Raw genomic sequence first — 22319 nt, forward strand, 5'->3', positions numbered from 1 at the left:
ATAATTAAGAGTATTTATCAAGAAATGAAATAATAAAAAAAATATTTTAATTCTTTTTAATGTTCTAATATGGAACACCTTGAACTCCGACAGAAAAAAAAAATTGTATATTCAATTAAGAAGCAGATAAAGAGAATTTCAAAGAAATAATCCGTAACAAACCTCTTTTACATAAAGTTAATTTTACTATTTTATATAATGATATTACTGAAATGTACCTGCCAGAATTATGCCCGAGGACATCCTATGAGTTTTCAAAAGAGACTATTATAACTTTGGTTACAGACAAGAGGAAGCCCAATTCATTTGTTTCCTTGATGACGTAATAAAGCAAAAGTAAGAAGAGATCTGGACTTTTTGAGTTTAGAGCTGTTTCAGTATTGGAATTTTGGAACCAATTGTTTCAATTCGGCGGCAAAGGAAGAGAAACTGCTTGTGATTTCTGGTGCCCATTTCCAGCAAGATAAATCTTGGCTGCTCATCGATCTAGTGAAGATGTGCTTTTTTGTGTGTTCGTGTGCCAAGGTGAGAATCTAAGGAGGCAGTTAGAATTGTTTAACTGAATTAGAGGCTTCAGATAGATACGAGTGTTTTGTGGTTAATATTAGACAATATTCAACAATAATTTGAAAAAAAATAATACAAAACTTTGAAAGAAACACTAATCATACTATTTTTAATCGATCTTAAAGAAAGCGCTAAGTTCATGGGTTTACAGATGAACCATTCCAAAACTAAGTAAAAATCCATCATATGTGTGAGTATTTTCTTTTATACAATCTGTCATTCGCAGCAAGTAAATAATGTGAAATTTGTAAATGTTAAATGTTTTAAATATTTAGACACTATTTTCTTGCAGTAGCGATAAGTGAAGGGCAAAATAAAAGACAGAGATGTCTTTTCCCTTGGATTGAACTCAATCGAAGTCAAATTTATGGATGCAAGCGAAACTTAGTTACTGAACCAAGCAGGTTACGAGTTGAAGTAAGAAAAGTTTCCGTAAGAATATTTAAACCTAAAAGTGGAGATTGGAGCTAGAAATCAAAAATTAAACAGGGTGGATAAAATTCTATGGATCAACTGAATACTGTTGCTGAAATTAAAAGGAAAAGGTATTAGATTGTCTTGGCCATTAGAAAATGAGAAGAAACAGAATAGATAAAAAGTTGTATGAGGGCCAACTTGAAGAAAGGTAAAAAAATGAGAAGACAAAATAGAAGTTGGCTGAAGGAAGTTGAAAATAAGGAGATGGAGAACGAGGAACAAAGAAGAGATAGGATGAGCAGATTTCCAAATTCAGACTAAAGAAAAATCTTGAAGAAGTTGAAGGCAGTAAACTACTTTTAACCACTTATGTGAGGAGGATTTATCTTATGCAGCCTAGCTTCAGTTACAAATTAACCTGAAGCCCTATATTGCCCAATAATATATGTTTGCCCCATGCCGAACTATCTTTGAGGATACTTTGGGGTGCTGCGGGAGTTTTGCTTCTAAACCGAAGCAATGTTATCGGCGAGAAATCCAACAGCTGACAGAAAGATAATAATAATACAAAAGTCATAAAGTACCTAATAAAAACATAGTTTTAATTTTAAAAAAATAAAAAAAAGAAACAACTCATTAAATTCAGTAAAACTGTACTTTTGAGGTCAAATTTTGATCGAAGATTTGATTAGATCCAACCCAACATGTTAGGTTTAAATATCAAAGTAGGTTGAGGAAATGCATCCAAACATGATTTAAAAATTTACCTTTTAAAATTAAAAAAATTTAAATACGCCCATTTCCGGTAAATTCTTACTTTCCAAATTCTGAAACGGTAATGACCTTTTTTTTTACTCTTACCTGTACAACCGGTAGTAAGGGCAAATAAAAGATAATATTTTTATATAATACTGTAAGAATTACACAATTAATATCTCGTAACGCCTTTACGAGAAACATAAAAAGGAACAAATAAATTAGGTCAAAATTATGTTGTCTGCGAACAATAATTACATAAATAGGGTAAAAGGTCATTGTGAAGATGGTCTCTTCCATTTTCACACATCAAAAATGCAGTTAGTTAACAGTAATCATGTCTACATTCCCACCTAATTAGGTTCAAAAAAAAGAAGATAATGTGAAATGTATGATCTAGCATTATTTAACATATTTTAGTCTTTTTTTTTACCGCCAGCATGTAGACTTCTACTCAAATCTAAACAGGTACAATCAAAAAAAGAAGTCAAACCAGTGTACTCAAACGCTAGTAGGTGAAAACTAGTATAACCGGGTTTAGATACTTTAAGGCGCCTCTTAAGATAACTATGTATTTAAGTTTGCTTTTTCTTTTTTAAATTCCTAAATGAAATAACCACAAATCAATTACACTTTTTAAATTAAAATTTAAATACGTAAGAAAAATAAGATTGAACAGAGCTCACAAAAAATTATATAATAAAAAAGAAATGTAGTTAGAAAATTCTTAAAAATTAACCAGTGCATGACAATATTTACCTAGACGTATTTTTGGATATGTTTTCTAATGTATTAACGCTACTTAGTAATGAAAATAAAAGATTTGTTTATTATACACGTTTATTTTCGTTTTTAAACATAGAAGTCCTATCAAATCTATCAAGTAATTTAAGAAAAACTTATTTCTCTATTATAAAATGTGCTACAAATGAACATTTGCTTCTGAAAAAAGGGGACTAAGTGTAAAATAACAAAGTTTTTTAGTAATCAAGGTATAAAATAGATAAAAATATTTAATAGAGACCTAAGCCTAACAACAAATTCGTACAGAATTCCTTACTTAATTATGCAAGTGCACAAATTTCGACCAGAAGAATCCGGAGTGTCAGCAAAGCTGGAGTTCCTCAGGGATAGCTCCTAATCAACAAAATATTCCTACATTCCAATACCTTCATTATTGGAAGTAACTTCTGATTTTTTCCCATACCACCAACAGAAGATGCAATAGATGGCAAATAAACATCTTTAGAAAATATAACTAGCAAGTTGCAGCAACGAAAACTAATGTAACCATAACAAGCAGAGAAGAAGAAACGGGCGAAACTTAAAAATATCTTGATAACGGACAATTACTGAAAATTCGACGGTCTAGAATGAAAAGTGAAATTACTGAAAATATGAAAAGTGTCAACAGACAAAATATCTGAAGAATCTACGAATTTTTTTTATTTCCTTAATGACCAAATTAAGGATGTAAACTCAAAAATTAAGATCTGTTTTAAGACACAAAGAAGTTTACGAAAATTTAACGTAATGAAAAGATGAATGATATCTAATTAACACTGGATAAAATACGACCGTTAATAGCATTCACAATTGGTTTGAGTAGTTAATTTTTATATATAAATAAGAAACTAACCTCTAACATTTCCAAAGCTTCTTTAAAAATTTGACCCAGAAGTAGCAAAGTTTCGCACACACAAAATAGGTCCTCTGGAAACAGTTCAAATTATAAAAAAAATTGTCATTTAGCTACAATAAAGATTCTCAAAGTAGTTTAACTCGAAAGAAATACTTTCTGTTATGAAACGGAAATATTTGGAATTTACACAATAAAAAATTTACATAAAACTGAAAAGACACAAAGTAGGGCAATACCATCACTTCGCTATCCTAAATAGTAATAATCATACTTTTAAACTGACCCACTGCAGATAAGAATGGTCACTGCAGCCATTTTGTACATGAGGTCCAAGTAAGGTATATTCAGCACAGTGCTGCTACCTAATGTAGAAGGTTTGTGATGGGCAGGTTTTCCAACTTACTAAGTAAACAGTTATATAACTAGAATTTGCAATGTGCATTTTTTTATGTAATCAAAGGTGGAAAAAAGTAACAGTGCAATTTTTAAAAAAATAGCACCAGACAATAACCACGAGTGAAGTGCTCTAGTTTTTTACAAACGGGAAAGAATGGCTGATCCATCAATACAAACATTTTGTTGTCATAAACCTCGAATGGGTAATCCATCCGTTTCTTTAATGTCTGAATTTAATTCGACTACTTACAATATAGTGTGTTTAGTTTCATCTGTTCTAGGATGTTTAGGTGCTATATATCAGGTAATATTTACAAGTGATTTTTAAACAGTGAATTTAATATCAATACCACTATATTAATACCTTCTTTTTTTAAAAAGATGTTGCCAAGAACTGATAAATCACTTTCTAGGAGATGGTTTTCGCTTACATCCCAACGAGGTCGGCAGATAGTGGTTTGGTTAGCACTAGCAGACTTTCTTGCTTCTTTGGGTAAGTTTGCCTAAGAAAAATGTGTTAAATTATTAAGAATAAATGTGTACGATTTTGTTATCTTAACTCTGAATACTCCCGTCAGTAATTTTTAATAGTCATAGCACGTACATGGTAGAATCCTTCCCATCCAAGAGCGCCGACTCCAGCATTGCGCTCTCTAGGTTATGTTCTTAACAGAAATCACCAAACCCCCAACTTAATATAGACAAACTATTTACCCACAAGAGTAACGTAAAACTCATCTGGGACTTACAGGGTTACAGAGATACAAAAGGGCGGACAAGTTGGTGGCTATGAAGAGCCACAGTACCACGGATTGTAGGAATCCGAGCAGTACAATCTGAGAATTGGGAATCGAACTCACGGGAGGGAGTTTACGGTTGAAAGTATACAAAAGATATTAGATAGGGAGACTTGGATAACTTCTCTGGCTACGAAGGGCAGTCTGCCCAGAGTGGAATTGTGATGAAAGAAAACAGGATATCACTTTCTTATCGATATTCCCGTTTTGCCAATTTTAGAGAGAGGCTCTCAACGGAATACCTGCAGGATTTTGCATTTCCAAATTTTTTTTTTTTGTAAAACGGAATGATGTTTTCGGGAGGATAATCCCATGGTTTATTCATGGATCCAGCGAATTTAGGCTCCCCATTAAAATAGTAATTCCTATTATTTAAGACGAATCACTATAATTAAAGCAGATTTTTCCGTTCAGTGTTCTCTCCTAACACACACACTATTATGATCAATTCTTTCAAAAAAATTAAAAATAATTCTTCATTATTTTGAAATCAAGATTTTTTTTCAGGAGTATCTATGAGGTCAATAGTAAAACTAAATAATTCTTTGACTATGTCATGGGATGAAAAAGCTATTATATTCTGTACTATTTTAGCTGTAAGTATGTGGTAATTATTTTAAGTAAAAATATGTATATTTATGGTATTGTTATGTTGATATTGATTAAAGATCATACAGTGATAAACGGGTGACTATGGATTTTTTTCTCTACGAGATAATTTCTAGTTTGTTTAAAATTGCTGTCCTTTAATTTTTCTCTTTGTCCATGTTGAATAGCGTTTTCTTGGTATGATGATTTTGAAAAATAGTTTTATTTTATAATATAATTAACAAAAGTCCCCTCAAAAATAAATGATCGGCTATCGCTTACTGTGTATAAAGATTTCATGTAAAATCCCGTCAATTTAAAGTTTGTCCAATGTTGTTCATTGATTGAGTAACCTACTGTACTTACCCCATATTCGTTTTCTATTTGACAAATTTGCTCTATTATTAATTTTACGGTGTTTTGGAGTGGTACAGAGTCCTTAGTTCCACTTTAATACTGTGCGGTTTTCCTCCTGTAACCAAATTAAGAACTATCAGATAAGTTGTAAAATTAAACTGTAGAAAATTTGACTATAAACGCGGAGAAAGGATTAAAGTCGCTCGGCAGGCGTCTTCAGCATTTACTGAAAGTTTTTCATTTCCTAAACATGTTCACATAGTTTTTCTATTTATACAGGCCTGGATAGAATATTTCTATATGGTTACATGGTTGTGGACGCTACTTTACGCTGTTGATACTTGGTTGGCTTTTGGCCAGAGGCAGGGCTATCCAAAGTTATATCACGCAATGGCTTGGACTATTCCAGCTTTCCTTACAACCACCGGACTAACTCTGTTATACTTTCCAAACGCAGAGTCAGTACATAAGAGTTTTTTTGTTTTTTAATGCTTTAAAAGACATTTTGTTCTCACTAAATGTTTTGTTTTGTTTCGATTGTTTCAGTTGTCACAATTTTGGTACGGTTAAGCCAGATCCAACATTCACACGGCTCTTACCAAACTATGTACTGATGTATTCAATGATTGCTGCCGTTATGCTATTAGCACCTTGTTTCTTTGTAGCGTCAGCTCGTAATGCTGATTCTTTAGTATCATCATGTCTGCGACAGGTTACTAACAAGGAACGATCAGTCGTTCAAGCGATAAGGTTGAAATTTGCCCTGATCGTCGGTATGTTTGCCATATGTTGGACTCCGAATCTAGTCAATGGAATTATCATTTGGTGCACCTGGGGAAATCTTTCTGTATCATTTCTACTTGGACTTTGGTATTTAATGGTAATTATTATTTTAAAATTGATTTAACTGTTTATATTGGTGGAGTTTAATCGATAAGAAATTCTGAAGCCGGCCAACTTGCATCCACTAATTCTCCGTCCTTTTTAATTTCTCTTGCACTATAAAAATTACTGATGCGATTAAATCTCTTAAACTGGAAAAAAAAAATAGAATAAAACAAGCACGGGGAATTATAGCATTCTTGTTAAAAACGTAGAATACGTCGACGCAAATAGAATTTTACTATGCGCTCTAATTCGTATTCATTTTATACGTATTATTCCTTGCTTTTTCAAATTTCAAATCACATGATCAAAGTCTTTTGAAAAATTGTAAAGCTAATATCTGACCTTATTCCATTTCAGGCTGCCGTAAATCCATTACAAGCATTTTTAAATTCCATTGTATACAGAAGAGCAAACACTAAGATAGACTTTCAGTTCACCGTAAGACTGACTGATGAAACTGCCCCGTTGTTACCATCAAATATAAACACATGATGGTCTTATTTTTTGTATAATGGAGGATTTTAAGAGTATTGTTTTGTTGCCATAAAGAGTTCAATCATTTTGAACTTAAGATAAATTGTACTTGCCATAAAAGAATATCAGTTTCCTTTTAAGTGTCATAAAATGGAATTAAGTTGTGTAATGAATCGAAATAGTTTTTTATTTTATTTATTTTTATTTTTTCTGCGTGATATAATCAGTATTTATTATTAACAATAAATAGCTCTCTAACTTGATGGTTAAATATATTTAATTTCGATTTGAAGAGCTCCATGTTAGATCTAAATTTGAAATAAACTGCTTTTTCCAAAAGGTGTGAAGTTACAGGCTTGAAACTTTTATAGTTCACTTTTTTTACATTAAGTTAGTAATAGATAATAAATGATTAGAAAGACAAAAATTACTGTGGAACTTTAATAATAGGTTGTGCCATCAAGATTAACAATTTAAACACGACATGCTTGAAAAAATCCCAGGCTAACTGAAAATGTCGAAGTTGATTGCTGATTGAAGAGAACGTCTTAAGCGCAGAATCATTAATGTTCTGTTCTGTTAAGCTTAAATCAGGACAATGTTCTAGTCAATGTAATATTTTTGCCTGATCTTGTTGCAAAAAAAAAGAAGCAATATTGCAACATGCATAGCAACGAACATAGGTTCTGTTACAAGATGGCATGAGCCTCTAACTAGTATCAAAGCTAATCTTAAGATCTTATCGATGCACTAAGTTAAATATCACTAAAAGATGAGACACCACAGATGTTCCAAAACAATGCCTTCAGCATTCTGTACCCACAACACTGGCGTAACCCATTATATGATTTCTTGCAAATTAAAAACTTGCGGAAACTTATTTTTTTTTGGTTTTTGTCAAACTTCGAACGTTTTGCTTCAGAAAAAACGAGACTTCCTCTCAGAATATAAGAGTTATCAATGTCTACTTAGATTAATTTAAGTAAACTGTGAAAATTTCAAACCTATAACTTTACTTTTGCTTGGTGGTTCAATGGTTTTTGAAACGTAGTTTTATGTTCTTAGATTTAGCAAAACAAAGTCAAAGACTGTGCCTTAAATTACACAATACTACTTATTAAGTGACTGATTAATTATTAAATATTATTTTGAGATAATTGATTTAATGGTTATGGAAAAATGATTAGGAAATATTTTTAGAATTGTGCATCAATTTAAAAAAAAATACGCACTTTTAATATACATTAGAAAGAAACTAAAAACATTGCTTCTATACTACATATAGGCCTCCAAATGTAACAATGATCTCACAATGAATTGTATTTTATTTTAAATCTGCCTTGAACTTCCTTGTTTTCTTCAATTTTTGTGATACGAAAGATTTTTTGTTAATAAGACAGATGGTATTGTCTTGATATTTGTTTGTAGAACAAAAAAATAATTATCTTTTGTCAGAAAATAATTATAATACAGAAAAATGCAACAATATGCAATGTTAATTACTTAAATTAATACAAAAATTTGCTACTTTTATTGTCAGTGTTATTTTTATCACTAACTTTTTTTAAAACCATTTTTGATTTGGAGTAAGGTGCCATCTACTAGTTAAATTGAATCTAATATAATAAAAATGGTGTTGGGAGAAACTATTATGTTCATTTTACGTTGTTAAAGAAAGTTTTTTCTTTAAAGATAAGAAACTAATTCCCATTTGGAGCGACAGATTGGTTACCCAAGAGTGGATTTGTAAGTTGGGGATCCATAGTTCGAATTCCGAGTCAAGCTATTTATTATTTTGTTAGAAAAAATGTGAGGTAAATGTGCTTCGGTCCCTGCCCACAACACCTAATTAGTAATTGGACGTTAAGTCCCGCCCTAAAAAATAGGTGATTGTTTTTAATTCCCATTTACTTGCATTTTATATGCACATTCAAAGTACGTTGTTAACTGCATAAATTGTATCATGTTAAGTGCATCTCAATAGAAGGTGAATTTCAATGTTTACATAAACGATCGAAATTTGTTTTTTTTTAATAGCCTAAAACATCACTATACCAATTTAAAAAAATAAAATATATGTTTGATAAGCAGTATATTCAATCTGCACTTACGCTTAGAAATCGTGTAGATAATAAGCAATAGTTAATAACTAGACAGATCTCTTTCGCCTAACCATCTCCTACTTCCACAAAATAATGGCAATTAAAATGATTAATCAGAACGCCTGCTGGTTTTAACACAGAAAGTCACGATTATAGCTTGAGTTCAATATTTCTCTAGCAAAGATGTTTTATTTCGTGATGGCCTGATCAAATTTTAATCCAATTTCACCTCTTCTGGTAGGATTCTAGTTTTCTGAAGAGAAACCAGTTTTAAGTTTGTTTTTTAATTGAGAACTTTAAGCCTCTTATTTCTTTTGCTAGTTATGCAGGGCGATAACGCTGTTAATTTGTACAGCTGTTAAATTATTAATAACCTATTTGTCTTTATTGTAAAGCTTTGTTATGGTTTTACTGATATGCCTTCAATAAATAATAAATTCATACTTTATTGTATTGAAAACATTACTTGTAATACATATATTTTTCCCAATGTATTCTTATTATTATTATATACGTTACAATAGTTGACTGGAGTCAAGAAAAACTATTTTCAAGTGTTTATTAGTTCAAAAGTCTGCCAATAGGTAGCTCTTCAATGATCAAAACGGAATTGTTCTGTCAGTTAAGTTAAGGGGCTATACTTGCCAAACAATTCCTAAATTGAAAAATTATTATACTCACACGACTTTTTTTTTCATAGGCACTTTAAAACAGGTGTATTTAATGTTAGAGTTAATTAATTTTTTTTTTTTTTTTTTTTTTTTTTTGGCGCATCAACAGCTGAGGTCATTAGCGCCCGGAGCTTTTTCCAGTGCACTGCCGGCCTCCGGACAGTGTTCTCTCGTTACAGACAACACTGTCCATCACCGGACAGTGAGCTGTAAGAAGCTCCTAGGAAGAGAAAATCTAAGGGTCAGCTGCTGGATTCGAACCCGGGACCTCCGCGTGGGAGTCCAGTATGCTAACCTCATAGCTAATCCCTTCCCTCTAATTAATTATTATTATTATTATTATTTATTTTTTTCAGTGTTTGTTTTCTGTAATAAGACAGTTAGCATTGAAAACAGTTACAGGCACCAATGAACTAACAGATGTCATTATGACAGATGACAGAGGTCATTGGTGCCTGTAACTGTTTTCAATGCTAACTGCCTTATTACAGAAAACAAACACTGAATGTTGTGCATCACCAGACAGGGAGCTGTAAGAAACTTCTGTAAGAAGGAAGAGAAACATCTAAGGGCCGGCAGCTGTATTCGAACCCTGGATCTTTGCATGATGCTACACTAACCAATCAACTGCATAGCCTATATCACCATTGGTGTAATGACACTTATTTAACTCGTCCTAAATCCAACACACCACTTTGCTCTTGATACCATTTTCCACATTATTTCCCTTGGTCGTAAAATACAAGTGGTTGTAGTAATTTTTCAATTACAGATGTTGTTATCATCACAGTTAGCAACCGGTTTACTAGGAAGTAAATAAGTAAATACTAATTAAAAAATGATACAAACAAGGAAAAAGAGTTAAGCTTATTGGTTAGCGAATTCTCTCGCGGAGATCTCTGGTTCAATCCAGGCGGCTGCTGGCTCTTAGATTTTTCTCTTAACAGGAGCTTCTTACACTAATGAACAGTCTGGTCTGTTAACGAGAGAGATGTACTGTCTGGTGGCCAACAGTACACTGGAAAATGCTCCGAGCGCCTAAGACCTCAGATATTGACGTGCCTTAAATTAAAAACAAGAAAAAAATTATTACTTTCTTTTTATTGGTCATAGAAATTTAAATTCAGAAACATTTGTAAAAGAAAAAGTGTTAAAATTATTCAAATGGTTGCAAAATAGCGAGTGAAAAGATTTAACTAGAAAAGAAACTTCAAAAAATAAAAAAATCTAAAAAATAAAAAGAATAGGAAAAGATTCTGTGGCATATTTTCCTTTTTGTAAAAAACAAAAAAAATGCAGATTAGTCGTAAAAAAAAAGGAAAATGGCTGTGAAAAATAAAATTACTTTTTTTTTTTTTACTATTCCAAATGTCTTCGGTATTTACCATATTTGGTACAAGTGGCCATGATTCTTGACTAAAAATGTATACGTGAATTGGTTAGATAGGTGAGGTAGGTACAGAAAAAAAGAAAAGTGCTACCGCGCGCCACGTGGTTCCAATGGGCTATACTATTAAGGCAAACGAGCCACCCTACCACACAGCCCTTTTAGCCTAAACTTTTCTGTAAAGAAGGGAAATCTTCATGCTTAAAAAAAAAAAAAAAAAAAAAATGACAAGATGAGAGAGGAAGAGCGAGATAGAGGCATTGAGTGTGGGCTCTCCTTATAGCGAGCAACGCCGGCTCCCTCTGGAAGCCGAGGGGTTAGAGACGAGAACATACCTTTTGGCCGGAAAGAAGAAGTGTAGATAAGAATTGGGGTGCCCTACTACGGCGGCGAAATGTTGGGCGTTTCCTCTTTAACAGCCAGTCGACTAGCAGTAAAGTTTTTTTTACTACATTAGCCACTGCGAGACTGTTTTGTTCACAGCTTCTAAAATTATACCAGAGAAGAACTAACTATTTATCTGGATATTATGATAAAAAGAATGGCACTTTGCTAAATAAAAGTTTTAATATTATTATTATTTTTTTTTTTTTAATCTAGTGGAAACTTTGGTAAAATATAACTACGTAATAACAAAATCTGGTGTGCATACACGACATTTTGTTGCTACAAATAATTTTTCTGCTTTTAATTTACATTGTTTTCCAATCTCGTTTTAATTACAAATTATAAAGTTTGCAAAACCATAAAATCACACTCAAATGACATTTGGAAAGAAAATAAAACTCCTACCAGATATACCCTAAGTAAAATGAACGTTATAAGGGAAGGATTAGTGCCCAGTTGTCTTATAAACAGCAAGCCTCCAATGGTATTTACCACAACATATAATATAAGAGGCTGTCCCTGGAAGTGGATTATTTGAATCTGGGACTGGAGAGGTCGCAAATCAGTAGTTTGATTAAAGTGAGGGCGGAAGCCCTCAATTTAAATTTCAAACCATACATTGTTGGAGGAAATTACAACTGCTCGATGTGTGACCTTAGGGAAGCCGAGGATGTTTTCCACTTCTTGGGCCGTTGTAGAATTTTTAAAAAGATAAGATTGAGCTTCTTTGGTGCACAGTTTTTAACGGAAGAGGAAATGTTGAGGTATTTGAATGGTGCAAATTGGGCGGTGTTGGATGGCTTTGTAAGAGACGCTCTGGCCTATCGTTCTTTTTTGGTTATCCACTTCAATTACTAATTGGTGGTTGGATTAATGATAATGTAAAATAAAAATTATAATTTTAAAGGGAAAAATTCTTTACTTTTTTATTATTTTAATTTCGTTGTTTAATTATTTACATTTTTATTGTATAGTTTTCAGTTCAATGTAAAAAATATACATCCTTATTTGAAATTAGCACTCCTGATAGACAGCCAATGGCTATGTCAGCTATTACTTTTGTTAAATCATTTCTTTGTATACTATCTATGGTGTAAATAAAAAAAAAAGTTTATCTATCTATCTATACCCTAAGCACTGGAGGATGCCTATGCCTACAAGAACATGGGAATCCTGCTCTTGGCTGAAAACCATGACAACGATTCTTCTACTAAGCCAGAAGGTTGCCTGATGCTTTCATGTTGTTTTATGTAGGGGTGCGCTGATTTAATTTATTATTGTCTACAACAAACCCCCCAAATATTTGAACCCTTTGCTCCCACTCTGGCATTTGCCGAAGAATCTAGGCTAAGATCTACCAGTTTCCCCATCTTGGTTGAACACTACACCAGAACTTTTTTGCAGGATCGTATTAGAATAAAACGTACTCCTGACAATAATGCTCTGTGCTAGTGCCGATTACAATAATTTTCAAAAATGTTTGTACTTACAAGGACAACAAAAACTTGAAATTGGGCACCCTTGATGCACTTCACAAGCTGCATGGGCTTAAGATCGGTCGTTAAGGATGTTAACATGAATGATTTTTGTGTGCTGAATTGTTATTTATAAGTTAATGTAGAAAATAGTAAATCAACTGGAACTAGAGCTGAAATTAATACGAAGAAATAGCCAACAATTTTATAGGTTATCGTTTAAATAACATAACCACTTTAAAACGACGCGGAAAAACATTATTTACACAAGGTAAAAAGGTTTTAACAAAATTGAGTTCAATGTTGGCTGAAAGTAGCTGACCGTAAAGTGTATTGCCGTAGGTCTTGGAAGAGCTCTCCACTGAGAACTGTTGCTCAAGGATGCAATAGGGCTTACCGACTGCAAGCTACTTCAGTTCAAAACTATCTCTTTCTCAAGATGATGAACATGTTTTATTAAGCTCTTATTTAATAAATTAAAACTTATTTTATTAACTTACATATTATTACTCTACCAATAAGAGATAGAGGATTGCGATCGTGTGGTTTTCCATTTTTGAGTTTTCATAGAAAATATTCTATTTGAAGTCCTCTGAATCCGAAAAAGTTTATCGATTTTTACAAATTGGTCTGAGTGTGTCTATCTATGTCAACGCACTGTAACTCGAACTATAAACGAAAAAACGCAAGAAGTTTAAATTTATCATTTCGCTTAAGTGCCAGAAATGGGCGTGACAATAAGTTAAGACAAAATCGGTTAATCGAAAGTAGCGCTTTCTCTGAGGCGTTTTCTTAGTTTTCAAAGATTTTCTCAAAAAAAACGTTTCTAACGATTTCCTTTAAACTTGGATTCCTTTAAACGATTTCCTTTAAATTGTACATACTTGGATCTACAAAATTTTGACTGAAACATAATTCCAGGAAAATTCTGATTAAGGGCATTTCAAAAGTGAGAGAGGATGTCTAGGTTGCCTCTAAAATGGCATTTTTAGAATGTTACTAAGTGTCCCTAAAATACCTCAATCAGAAGTACCTCGTACGACCCAATGGTTGTTCTTCTTATTGTTCATGAATCTTTCGAAAAGTTGGGCCAAAAATTGTCTGTAAATTTCGCTTTTACATTACATAATAGTCAGCTGATATGCTGTGAGACAGAATCTTAGTTTAAGTAAAATTCTCTTCATCAAACTGCTTAATCAACCCCTGATGTTGAATGAAGGTCCAAAACCGGTCAGGTACACAAAACAACGTGCGCAATATGTCGGATAATATCGCTGGCGTTACCACATTTTCATTGCGTTCGAACGCCTTAATTGTTAGGCTAAGACGCGGCGGCTATGGAGGTTTTTAGCTGAGGATCATGAAGCAGTCTTAAGAATGACTGTTGGTTCTTTAGCGAGCCTATGGTTAGGGGATGAATCAATGTCCCTAAAGTTGGAGGGGAGATAATTAATTGCAAGGACAGAACCTTTTTTCTTACACGTTAAATTCTACTTTTATCCTACCATAAATTCTGGAAAAATGTAAGGCAAAACAAAAGGATATTAGTCTCACGTTTATTGACATTGAAAAGGCATATGACAGTGTCCCGCGCTCAAAATTATGGGAAGCTTTAAAGATAGCCAGCGTTGATCAGTCTCTTATCTCGGTCATTAAACAGATGTACAGGAATAGCATGTGCCAGATGAAAGTGAGGAATCGGTTATCAAGGGCATTCCCAACTTCAAAGGGACTTCTACAAGGATGCAGTTTGTCTCCGATCCTTTTTGAAAATATACATCGATGTGAGTCTTCGCCTCTGGTCTAGGAAATGTAATAAAATGGGATTGGAGATAAAGGATGGGTATTTTCTTCATAATCTGCTCTTTGCCGATGACCAGGTAGTCATCGCGCAGGATACTCATGACTCCACCTTTATGGGTACCAGATTGGTAGAAGAATACGAGAAGTGGGGACTCAAGGTGAATTTCCAAAAAAGTGAATATATGACCACGGATGGAGGATGCCTAATAATTTGAAATAAAAATGTAACAAATGTGAACCATTTTAAATACCTTGAGTCAGTTCTAGAACTGAATGGATCCTCCAAAAAAGATGTATTAAGAAGGGTTGCTGAGGGTCGGAAGGCTATTGCTATTCTAAATCCAGTATTATGGAGTAACAATATTCTTAACGGCACCAAAAGAATAATTTATAATGCCCTAGTGCAAAGTATATTGTTGCATGGTTGCGAGACATGGTCAGTTGGGTCGCAAGATCAGAAAAAACTGGTAGCTAACAAAATGGACTTCTGGCGCAGATCTGCGAGAAAATCCCGAAGAGAAAAAGTAACGAAGAATAAGATCCGGGAGATAATGAATGTCCAGAAGTCGGTGCTAGAAGTTATCTGTGAGAGACGACTCCAGTGGTTTGGCCATGTTAAATGAATGGCTGCCAAGAAAGATTGCCCCAACAGGTTTTGGATTAGGAACTGGATGGTAGAAGGAGGTGAGGCCCTCCCGAGACTTGCTTGGAGATCTATAGTCGATATAGACATGACAGGATAGAGTTTATTGGAGAAAAAAAATATTTGGCGCGGAAAACCTCAATTGTGGGGAAACTACTAAGGAAAAAAAATCCTACCATAACTGGAAGAAAAACTAATTTTGAAGGCATCTTAATATTCTTAAATTGATTATTATTTTTAAAAAAGAGATATTCATGATATTGGAGTGGAAAACCTATTTAAAATGCCCAAAATTATGCGTAGATAATAAATAATTGGCGCCGAGTTTTCCAATAGCTCACGGCGACAGGTATACATCTTTTCCTAGATGCGAAGAAGCATGAAGGCCTGAGAGAGGAGGTTAACGCAGAAAGGTCGCCTCGTTGTTCTCAGGTGGGAACTCTCGCTCCTGAATGGAGGAAGAGTGGGGGGACAGATACAGGCGTCAGATTCTGCGAAGATGTACTACCTGCGGAGGGGAGAAGGAGGAGGAGAGAACTCTCTGAGAAGGGCACGCCTCTTCCTTGTCACACTTCACTTTACTCTTTATCTGTATACACAACGACTAACGCCGGCAATGAAGGCAATCCCAGGTACCAACTAATTGTCTTGCTGATGAAAACAGCGATAGAGTGGAGTGGCGACCATCGACCCACCTGCCAAGGTGATCCTGTTAGAACCGTACAAGAAGCTTTCCGCCTAAATAGGGATGACCTGGTTTTCAAACTACATCCAGTACAACTTCGTTTAAATACCAAATACACACCACCTTTTCAACTCTATCTTGACAAAGTCATCCCTGTTTATATAATACTTGGAAAATTATTCAAACAACAGAGAGGGGAAGTAAATTCAAACTGGAATCAAACTAGTTCAATGGGTATTAATAAACACCATTGAAACTCTTCAGATGATTTTTTTTTTTTTCTTTTAAAGAATTAATACACAAATATTATCTTTAAACTTGGAATTCTTACTGAAAAGTTTTTGTGTGAGACCAAAACTTTAGTAAACGAAAAAAAATAAAATAGAAAAGCGTTTACTACAAAAACAGCCCGATCTATCTAATCTAATTCATTGAGATGCTCCTACATCCTTAAATATATGAAAATATTTTAATGAATTCCTCAATTATTTATTCTACATGAGCAGATCTATCGAATCTCACTGAACACAACGCTTTAAAAAGAATCTGATTTGAACATTGAAAAGAGCTTCTCTATGTATTGGAGTTACGCGAGGGAGGCAATAAGAGGCAAGTTACAGTGTTACATTTACATGAATCTATTATATTATTTTTATTTTATTACTGTTATTAAATATAAATTTCAATAAAAATCAAATTTAAACTCACAATAAAAAATAATAACGATAAATTTAATGTGAAACTTGCGCTCGATTGTTTATCAAAAATATCCGGTTGAACGAATGAAATTTCCCAGCTCAAAGTTTACCTAAGTCTTCGAATTTATACATATTTCATCACTTTTAATGAAAACTTTTATCTAAAACCTAATTCAAGAGCAATAATAATATTTTTTTAAATTTTAGAAACTCCTTATAGACATAAATTCTTCATGACAAAGCATGTGGTCTTAAGATTTTGGTAGACAAAAAGTGTCCACACAATTTTTACATACACATGTAGTTCAGAAATGTAAGAGATATGACTTATTCTCTCATTATTCTATTCATCCAACTTGAAACAAATGTTACGTGAACGTAACCGCATGAAAGCTGGCAATAATGAGCATAGATGCACGAGACAAAACAACGAAAACTCCTGAATGTTACGTAGATAACAGAATATTTCCCTCAACATCTCTGACTTTTTTTTTTGAATAACGTAAAGAATTTAAGTACTTTAGAAAACTATTTATAGTTATTTCTTTCAAGGGACACAGTATTAGAAAACAACTGTTGGTAAGGCCAATATTTTTTCAGTCCATAATAAAAACATTAAATGGTAAATGTGTAAACATGGCCAAAATAAAACAATAAATACCTCTAATTATGATCAGCTGGCGTTTATACAGGTAATAAGTACAACGGAACGGATAATCCATCTCTATCTAGTGTCTTACGAAATCCTCGAAGTAATTCTTGCACTTTATCGTGAGGAAGCTTTCATTTTGTTGCTGTAAAGGCTCTTGGATACACTTTCTTAAGACCTTCATAAACTGCCATAAATTCGCAAAAGGGTGTCCTGCATAAAAAAAAAAAAACATCAGATACATTAAGAAAATAATTTTTTATAGAGTTTCAAGATATTTAAATTTAATTTGCTCTCATATTTGTGTATTGCACTAGAGAAATTTAAACAATAACAGTGTAATGAAGAGCCCGACTGGGTTAAAACCGTCTGTTGATATTGTTCACTAACAATGGTTGTTTCAGAGGTGTTGTTTATAATAAAGAGGACGTATGAGGGGTTCATAGAGTAGTTCATCACACAATTTACATTCCACACTATCAATTGACGGTGAAGACAGCCATGTGCAAATGTGCACATAAGCTTGAAGGAGGTTTCTCCACTTTTGCTTATGGTTACTCTCAAACCTAACCTAACCTTCGTCAAATGAAACAGACTATTAATTAAGCGCAAAGAGAAGATACACCTAGTATACAATTCAATGCAATTAACATATATATGTATATACATATATGCAGCAAGCATGGTGGGTTGACATTTCATTTTGATGTGTACCTATTCAGAATTCACAGCTGATATTCAGTTATTTTATGATGACGTGATAATATTGCCAAACACATCATCACTGTGCCGACTGGTACATTATTCTGCTTTCACATAATGAATGATTAATTTCTACTAATCAAATATTATACGAAATACTGCAATAACCTATTTAATTATTAGTTATTTCTCTGAACACTTGATATTATAATAGTGTACTTAGCGTAATATCAGTTAATTAATTGACTGGATTCAATAATTAATTAGTGTTGATGTTATTTAGTAAAATTACATCAAGTAACAATTATTATCAATTCATAATTGTACAAATTATGTCGACAGACTAGTCATCTTTTTTTTTGATGACTGATTCATTTATCCAAAAGGGGAAGAAATATTGGCAATTTCAGTCAATTTTTGTCAAACTTTTGACTTAAGGCCAGGGCCGGATTTAGATGAAAAGAGGCCCTAGGCTATTCCACTTATGAGGCCCTTTCACCTCCCATTTTTAAGTTTGTAAATTACATGAGAGATAATAAAATTCATCACTACGTTGATACATCACTAAAGCAGTGTTTTAGAGTTCACTGTTTTTAGAATAGTGTAATTTTAATTTTGCTAACAATTTGAATGTAGGCCTCTCTTGATCTCGAGGCCCTAGACTGAAGCCTAGTTAGCCTATAGGAAAATCCGGCCCTGCTTAAGGTAATTATCATTTGTTTTATGTACTACAATGTGAACAGTAAAAATTAGGTATGTCGTTTGTCCTGACTGTTTAGATACTGAGAGTCTGGTCAATTTTAAAAAATAAAATTTAATAACAAGGCAAATAATAACGACTTGGGGAGAGAAAAAATATGAGATAATGTGATAACGGTCCAAGATAGGTGTAGGGCAGGGGTCGGCAACCTATTTTAAGTAGAGAGCCATTTTTCCTTAAATAATTTTAATAAATCTTACCAAGAGCCGCAAGGGTGATAGAGTGTAAAAACCTCTGAAGATCATTTGTAATCACAAAATATTATTTTATAATATTCAATCATTTAAATGTTTTAGGTATATATTTATTTTCACACCTTGCAAAGTAAATAAACAAATAAATAATAACGAATGAAAAGGCGGCAGTCTTACAATATAAATCAAGTACTTTATTTTGACATTGTATAATTCTATTCAATTTCGAACCTATCAATCACTTTAAAATTATTTTTGAAAAAATACCTTTAATAAACGGAATTTTCATTCGTTTCAATAAAACTAAACTATACAATATATTTTGGGCATGCTGAAGAGCCACACAATTTGTAAGGTTACAGCGAACGAATTTACTGAAAGGTTAGAAGGGTTAAATCTAATTGCCCTATTGCTTAGTTCTGGATGGTTAAAAGCTAACTTTTGGGAAAAAACTATCTATTAACTTCATAGGAGAGGGAGAAACTAGCTCTAGAACTGGAAGGAAACTTAGGGCTAGCAGTTACTGAAACGGTGCTGAGTTCTGAAAGCTTAAACGCGCTTTAAAAATAAAATTATAAAACATATTCTACACTTGCAAAAAGAGCTCATTATAGATAATTAATTTTCCGTCAAGGTACACCATGAGCTACAGAAGAAATAGATTAATACATTTTCGGCAAAATGTTAGCCTATATTTGCTATCAGCCTCGTTGTAAAGCCCAAAAATCCCCACAAAACAAAGAGCTAATCATCTGGGAAATCCATTGAAAAAATTCTTCGTCAATGACCTCGTGATTTACTCCAATGAAAAATGTATGAGACTAGAGCTATCAAAAAAATTTTCTTATGCGGAGTGCACGCATTACTCTGAATTAGATTCTTCTGAGTTGCATTCAACAAGAGTTAACTCAAGAATTAATGATAAGTGAGAAATATGACTCAAATGCAGAGAGTTTGAAGAAAAGACATTAGAAGTTGGAGAGAAGCAGTAAGAGAGAGAACAATAAGAGAGAATCGTGTGAGTGATAAAACCAGAGTTTTAAACCAAGGTTGGGTTAAGCCCTGGAGATATAGTTTAGTAACCCCAGTTATATGGTAAGGAATACTTAGTGAAAAGCTTTTCTGGCAGATAAGGAAAACCTTTTTCCCTGATTATGCTAGTAATATCTTAGGATCTCAAGCATTTTCTCCATTAAAATTGTTTATTAGAATATAAAGTAAAGTAGCACCTACTTAAACATTAAATATAACTCTAGACCAAGTTTTAGAAAATTATTAATTATTTGAAGTTATTTCTTTTAAGCTTTTATTCTAGAAGCTGGACCAAGAAGAAGATAATGCTCTTTTTAATGGTGGGAAGAGAGAATAAAGTTTATTCCTACAGGGTATCTGAATAAATAATGTAAAAGTAGATAGTGTTAAAAGCTCATTACAGATTTTTAGCAGATCATAACTAGCTTACCTTTAAACTATCATCTTTTATCACTAGTCCGAACGTTACACTAATTCTATACGAATTAACAGCTATTTTCAGAATATGAAGGGGGACCCAATTTTCATCAAAATAGGAATTTTTACTAATAGACATACAGGTCGGGAAATCTACACTATGATGAAAATATCAACACAGAGATTTCATTAAATATTTATAGAAGAGATTTGCAAGTGTTTTTTTTACTGCAAGAGAGCAATGAAAATAATTATTTACTGGTGCAAATGTGAAAGGTCTTCGGACATGCTCTGAGATAGCTTGATCAAATCAAATTTGATTTGGCAATTGCTTTCGTCTCACTGAAGAAGATAGGTAATAGTTAAGAAGATTAGCGTTTCTTTATAAGAATACTAAAATTCGAGATGGATAATTTCCAGTTCTGGTCCAATTTCTTGTCCTGAGACCATGTGCTAAGGGTATGAACTTGTCTGGAGTAAATGAAAGAAACTACTATAAACGAGTGGATAATCCCTTTTGTATTTAGTAGAACCGGAAGGGAATAAGCTCTTCCACAGAACACACAAACACACACACACTGGGGAGTACTCACTGTATGGTCTCATTTCCCAGTTAATCCAGCTAAGTTGTCCTCCCTGGCAAGCCGGACAAAGATACAAGCGCTTTGTGTAGGGGGACGCGTAAGGTAATTGACCCAATAAACCCTCTGGTAATTCTCTGATCCTGACACCTATTAAGGGAGTCCAGCCATCTACTGGCTGTTTGCTCTAACAATAACCATTTACGAGTTTATTTGAAAAATAAAATCTCAAGTGAACACTCACATTGGATTCTCTACTTACGTTTCTATGGCAACTAGGCATCTAAATGCCACACGCCTCCTATTCTGTCGGGAACATGTGTTCGAGAAGACTATCGTAAAAGTCAAAAATTTTCAGAAAAGTGAAAAATCCAATTAATAAAATTGGTACTTACTGTAGTAAAATTTTCTTCAAATTTGGAAACAGTAACAAATTTATCCTTCCTTTATAATATTTAAATGTTGGAGGGCTGCACATTATGCTGAAACAGTACTCTGAAGGACTATCTACTCTCTCATCTAGATGTAGTCCTTAATCGAAATCAACCTGAAAAAAAAATATTTCAGACATAAGTTTAAATGAGTAGAGAACATTGCGTTGTTAGAGGTTAGAGCACACTGACTTTTGGCCGATGTTAACCTCAATTTGGACATATAACAGTACAAAAAAGGCTGAGAAGAAAACCTCCACAAAGAATTCCGCAGTTCTACCAACTGTAAAGGAAGGGTATTGGATTGTGTCTGATTGCAAATACATTTGCTAGGAAAACCAGAGGATGTAACATGCAAAAAAACGCAGATATCTAAAATACGAACGTAAAGATGAAGTTCAAAATAAAATCAGAAATATTTGCAATCCCCCTCCCGAAAATATCAATTTAAAAAAAAAAATCGAATAAATGAAGTGAACTTTTAATAAATTTCTGTAGCGAGGAGTCGGATGCTGGGATGAGAGCCACCACCATTCCAGCTCAGGAGGTTCATGGGATTTGTAAGATAGGAAGACGGTATCCTGGTGCAGTGAAATGGGAACAAAATATTCCCTAGGGAGGGGAGGATATATATATATATATTTTTAAATAGATAAAGTTAGGGAAAATGTACAGAAGAAAAAGAAGATTAACAATTCAATACATGGCAAGCAAGATTGTTATGAAGGAGGAAAACCAAGGGGGAAAACTTTAAAGATAACTTTGGGGAAAAAGAAAAAGCGTTTAGGGAAATTAGATGACCTATGTATTCAATTGAGTA

At 33.3% G+C, this 22319-nt stretch overlaps 2 protein-coding genes across 6 annotated transcripts in view; one reads left to right on the forward strand and one right to left on the reverse strand.

Moving 5' to 3' along the window:
* Nucleotides 1–4281, reverse strand: part of LOC141448047 (kelch-like protein 22) — a 25739-nt gene extending 21458 nt beyond the window's left edge. Inside the window, exons 1-2 of one of the 5 annotated variants that reach the window (XM_074116086.1) lie at nucleotides 4143–4281; nucleotides 3380–3453 (exon numbers count right to left, since the gene is read on the reverse strand). The gene's annotated coding sequence lies outside the window, so the exon portion shown is untranslated. Of the gene's footprint in view, nucleotides 1–3379; nucleotides 3454–3585; nucleotides 3773–4142 lie in introns of those variants that run through there. The other 4 variants (XM_074116087.1, XM_074116088.1, XM_074116085.1 and 1 more) reach the window with 4 other exon arrangements.
* LOC141448050 (G-protein coupled receptor 143-like) lies at nucleotides 3775–8415 on the forward strand. Its single transcript, XM_074116092.1, has 6 exons — nucleotides 3775–4082; nucleotides 4160–4271; nucleotides 5083–5171; nucleotides 5800–5978; nucleotides 6067–6400; nucleotides 6766–8415. Exons 1-6 carry the CDS (start codon nucleotides 3933–3935, stop codon nucleotides 6898–6900), a joined length of 999 nt encoding a protein of 332 aa, XP_073972193.1. The 5' UTR covers nucleotides 3775–3932; the 3' UTR covers nucleotides 6901–8415.
* Nucleotides 8416–22319: the final 13904 nt, after the last annotated feature.

This window comes from Rhodnius prolixus, unplaced genomic scaffold (assembly GCF_049639745.1).
Source record: "Rhodnius prolixus isolate KJV_2025 unplaced genomic scaffold, Rpr scaffold_13, whole genome shotgun sequence".
NCBI lineage: Eukaryota > Metazoa > Arthropoda > Insecta > Hemiptera > Reduviidae > Rhodnius > Rhodnius prolixus.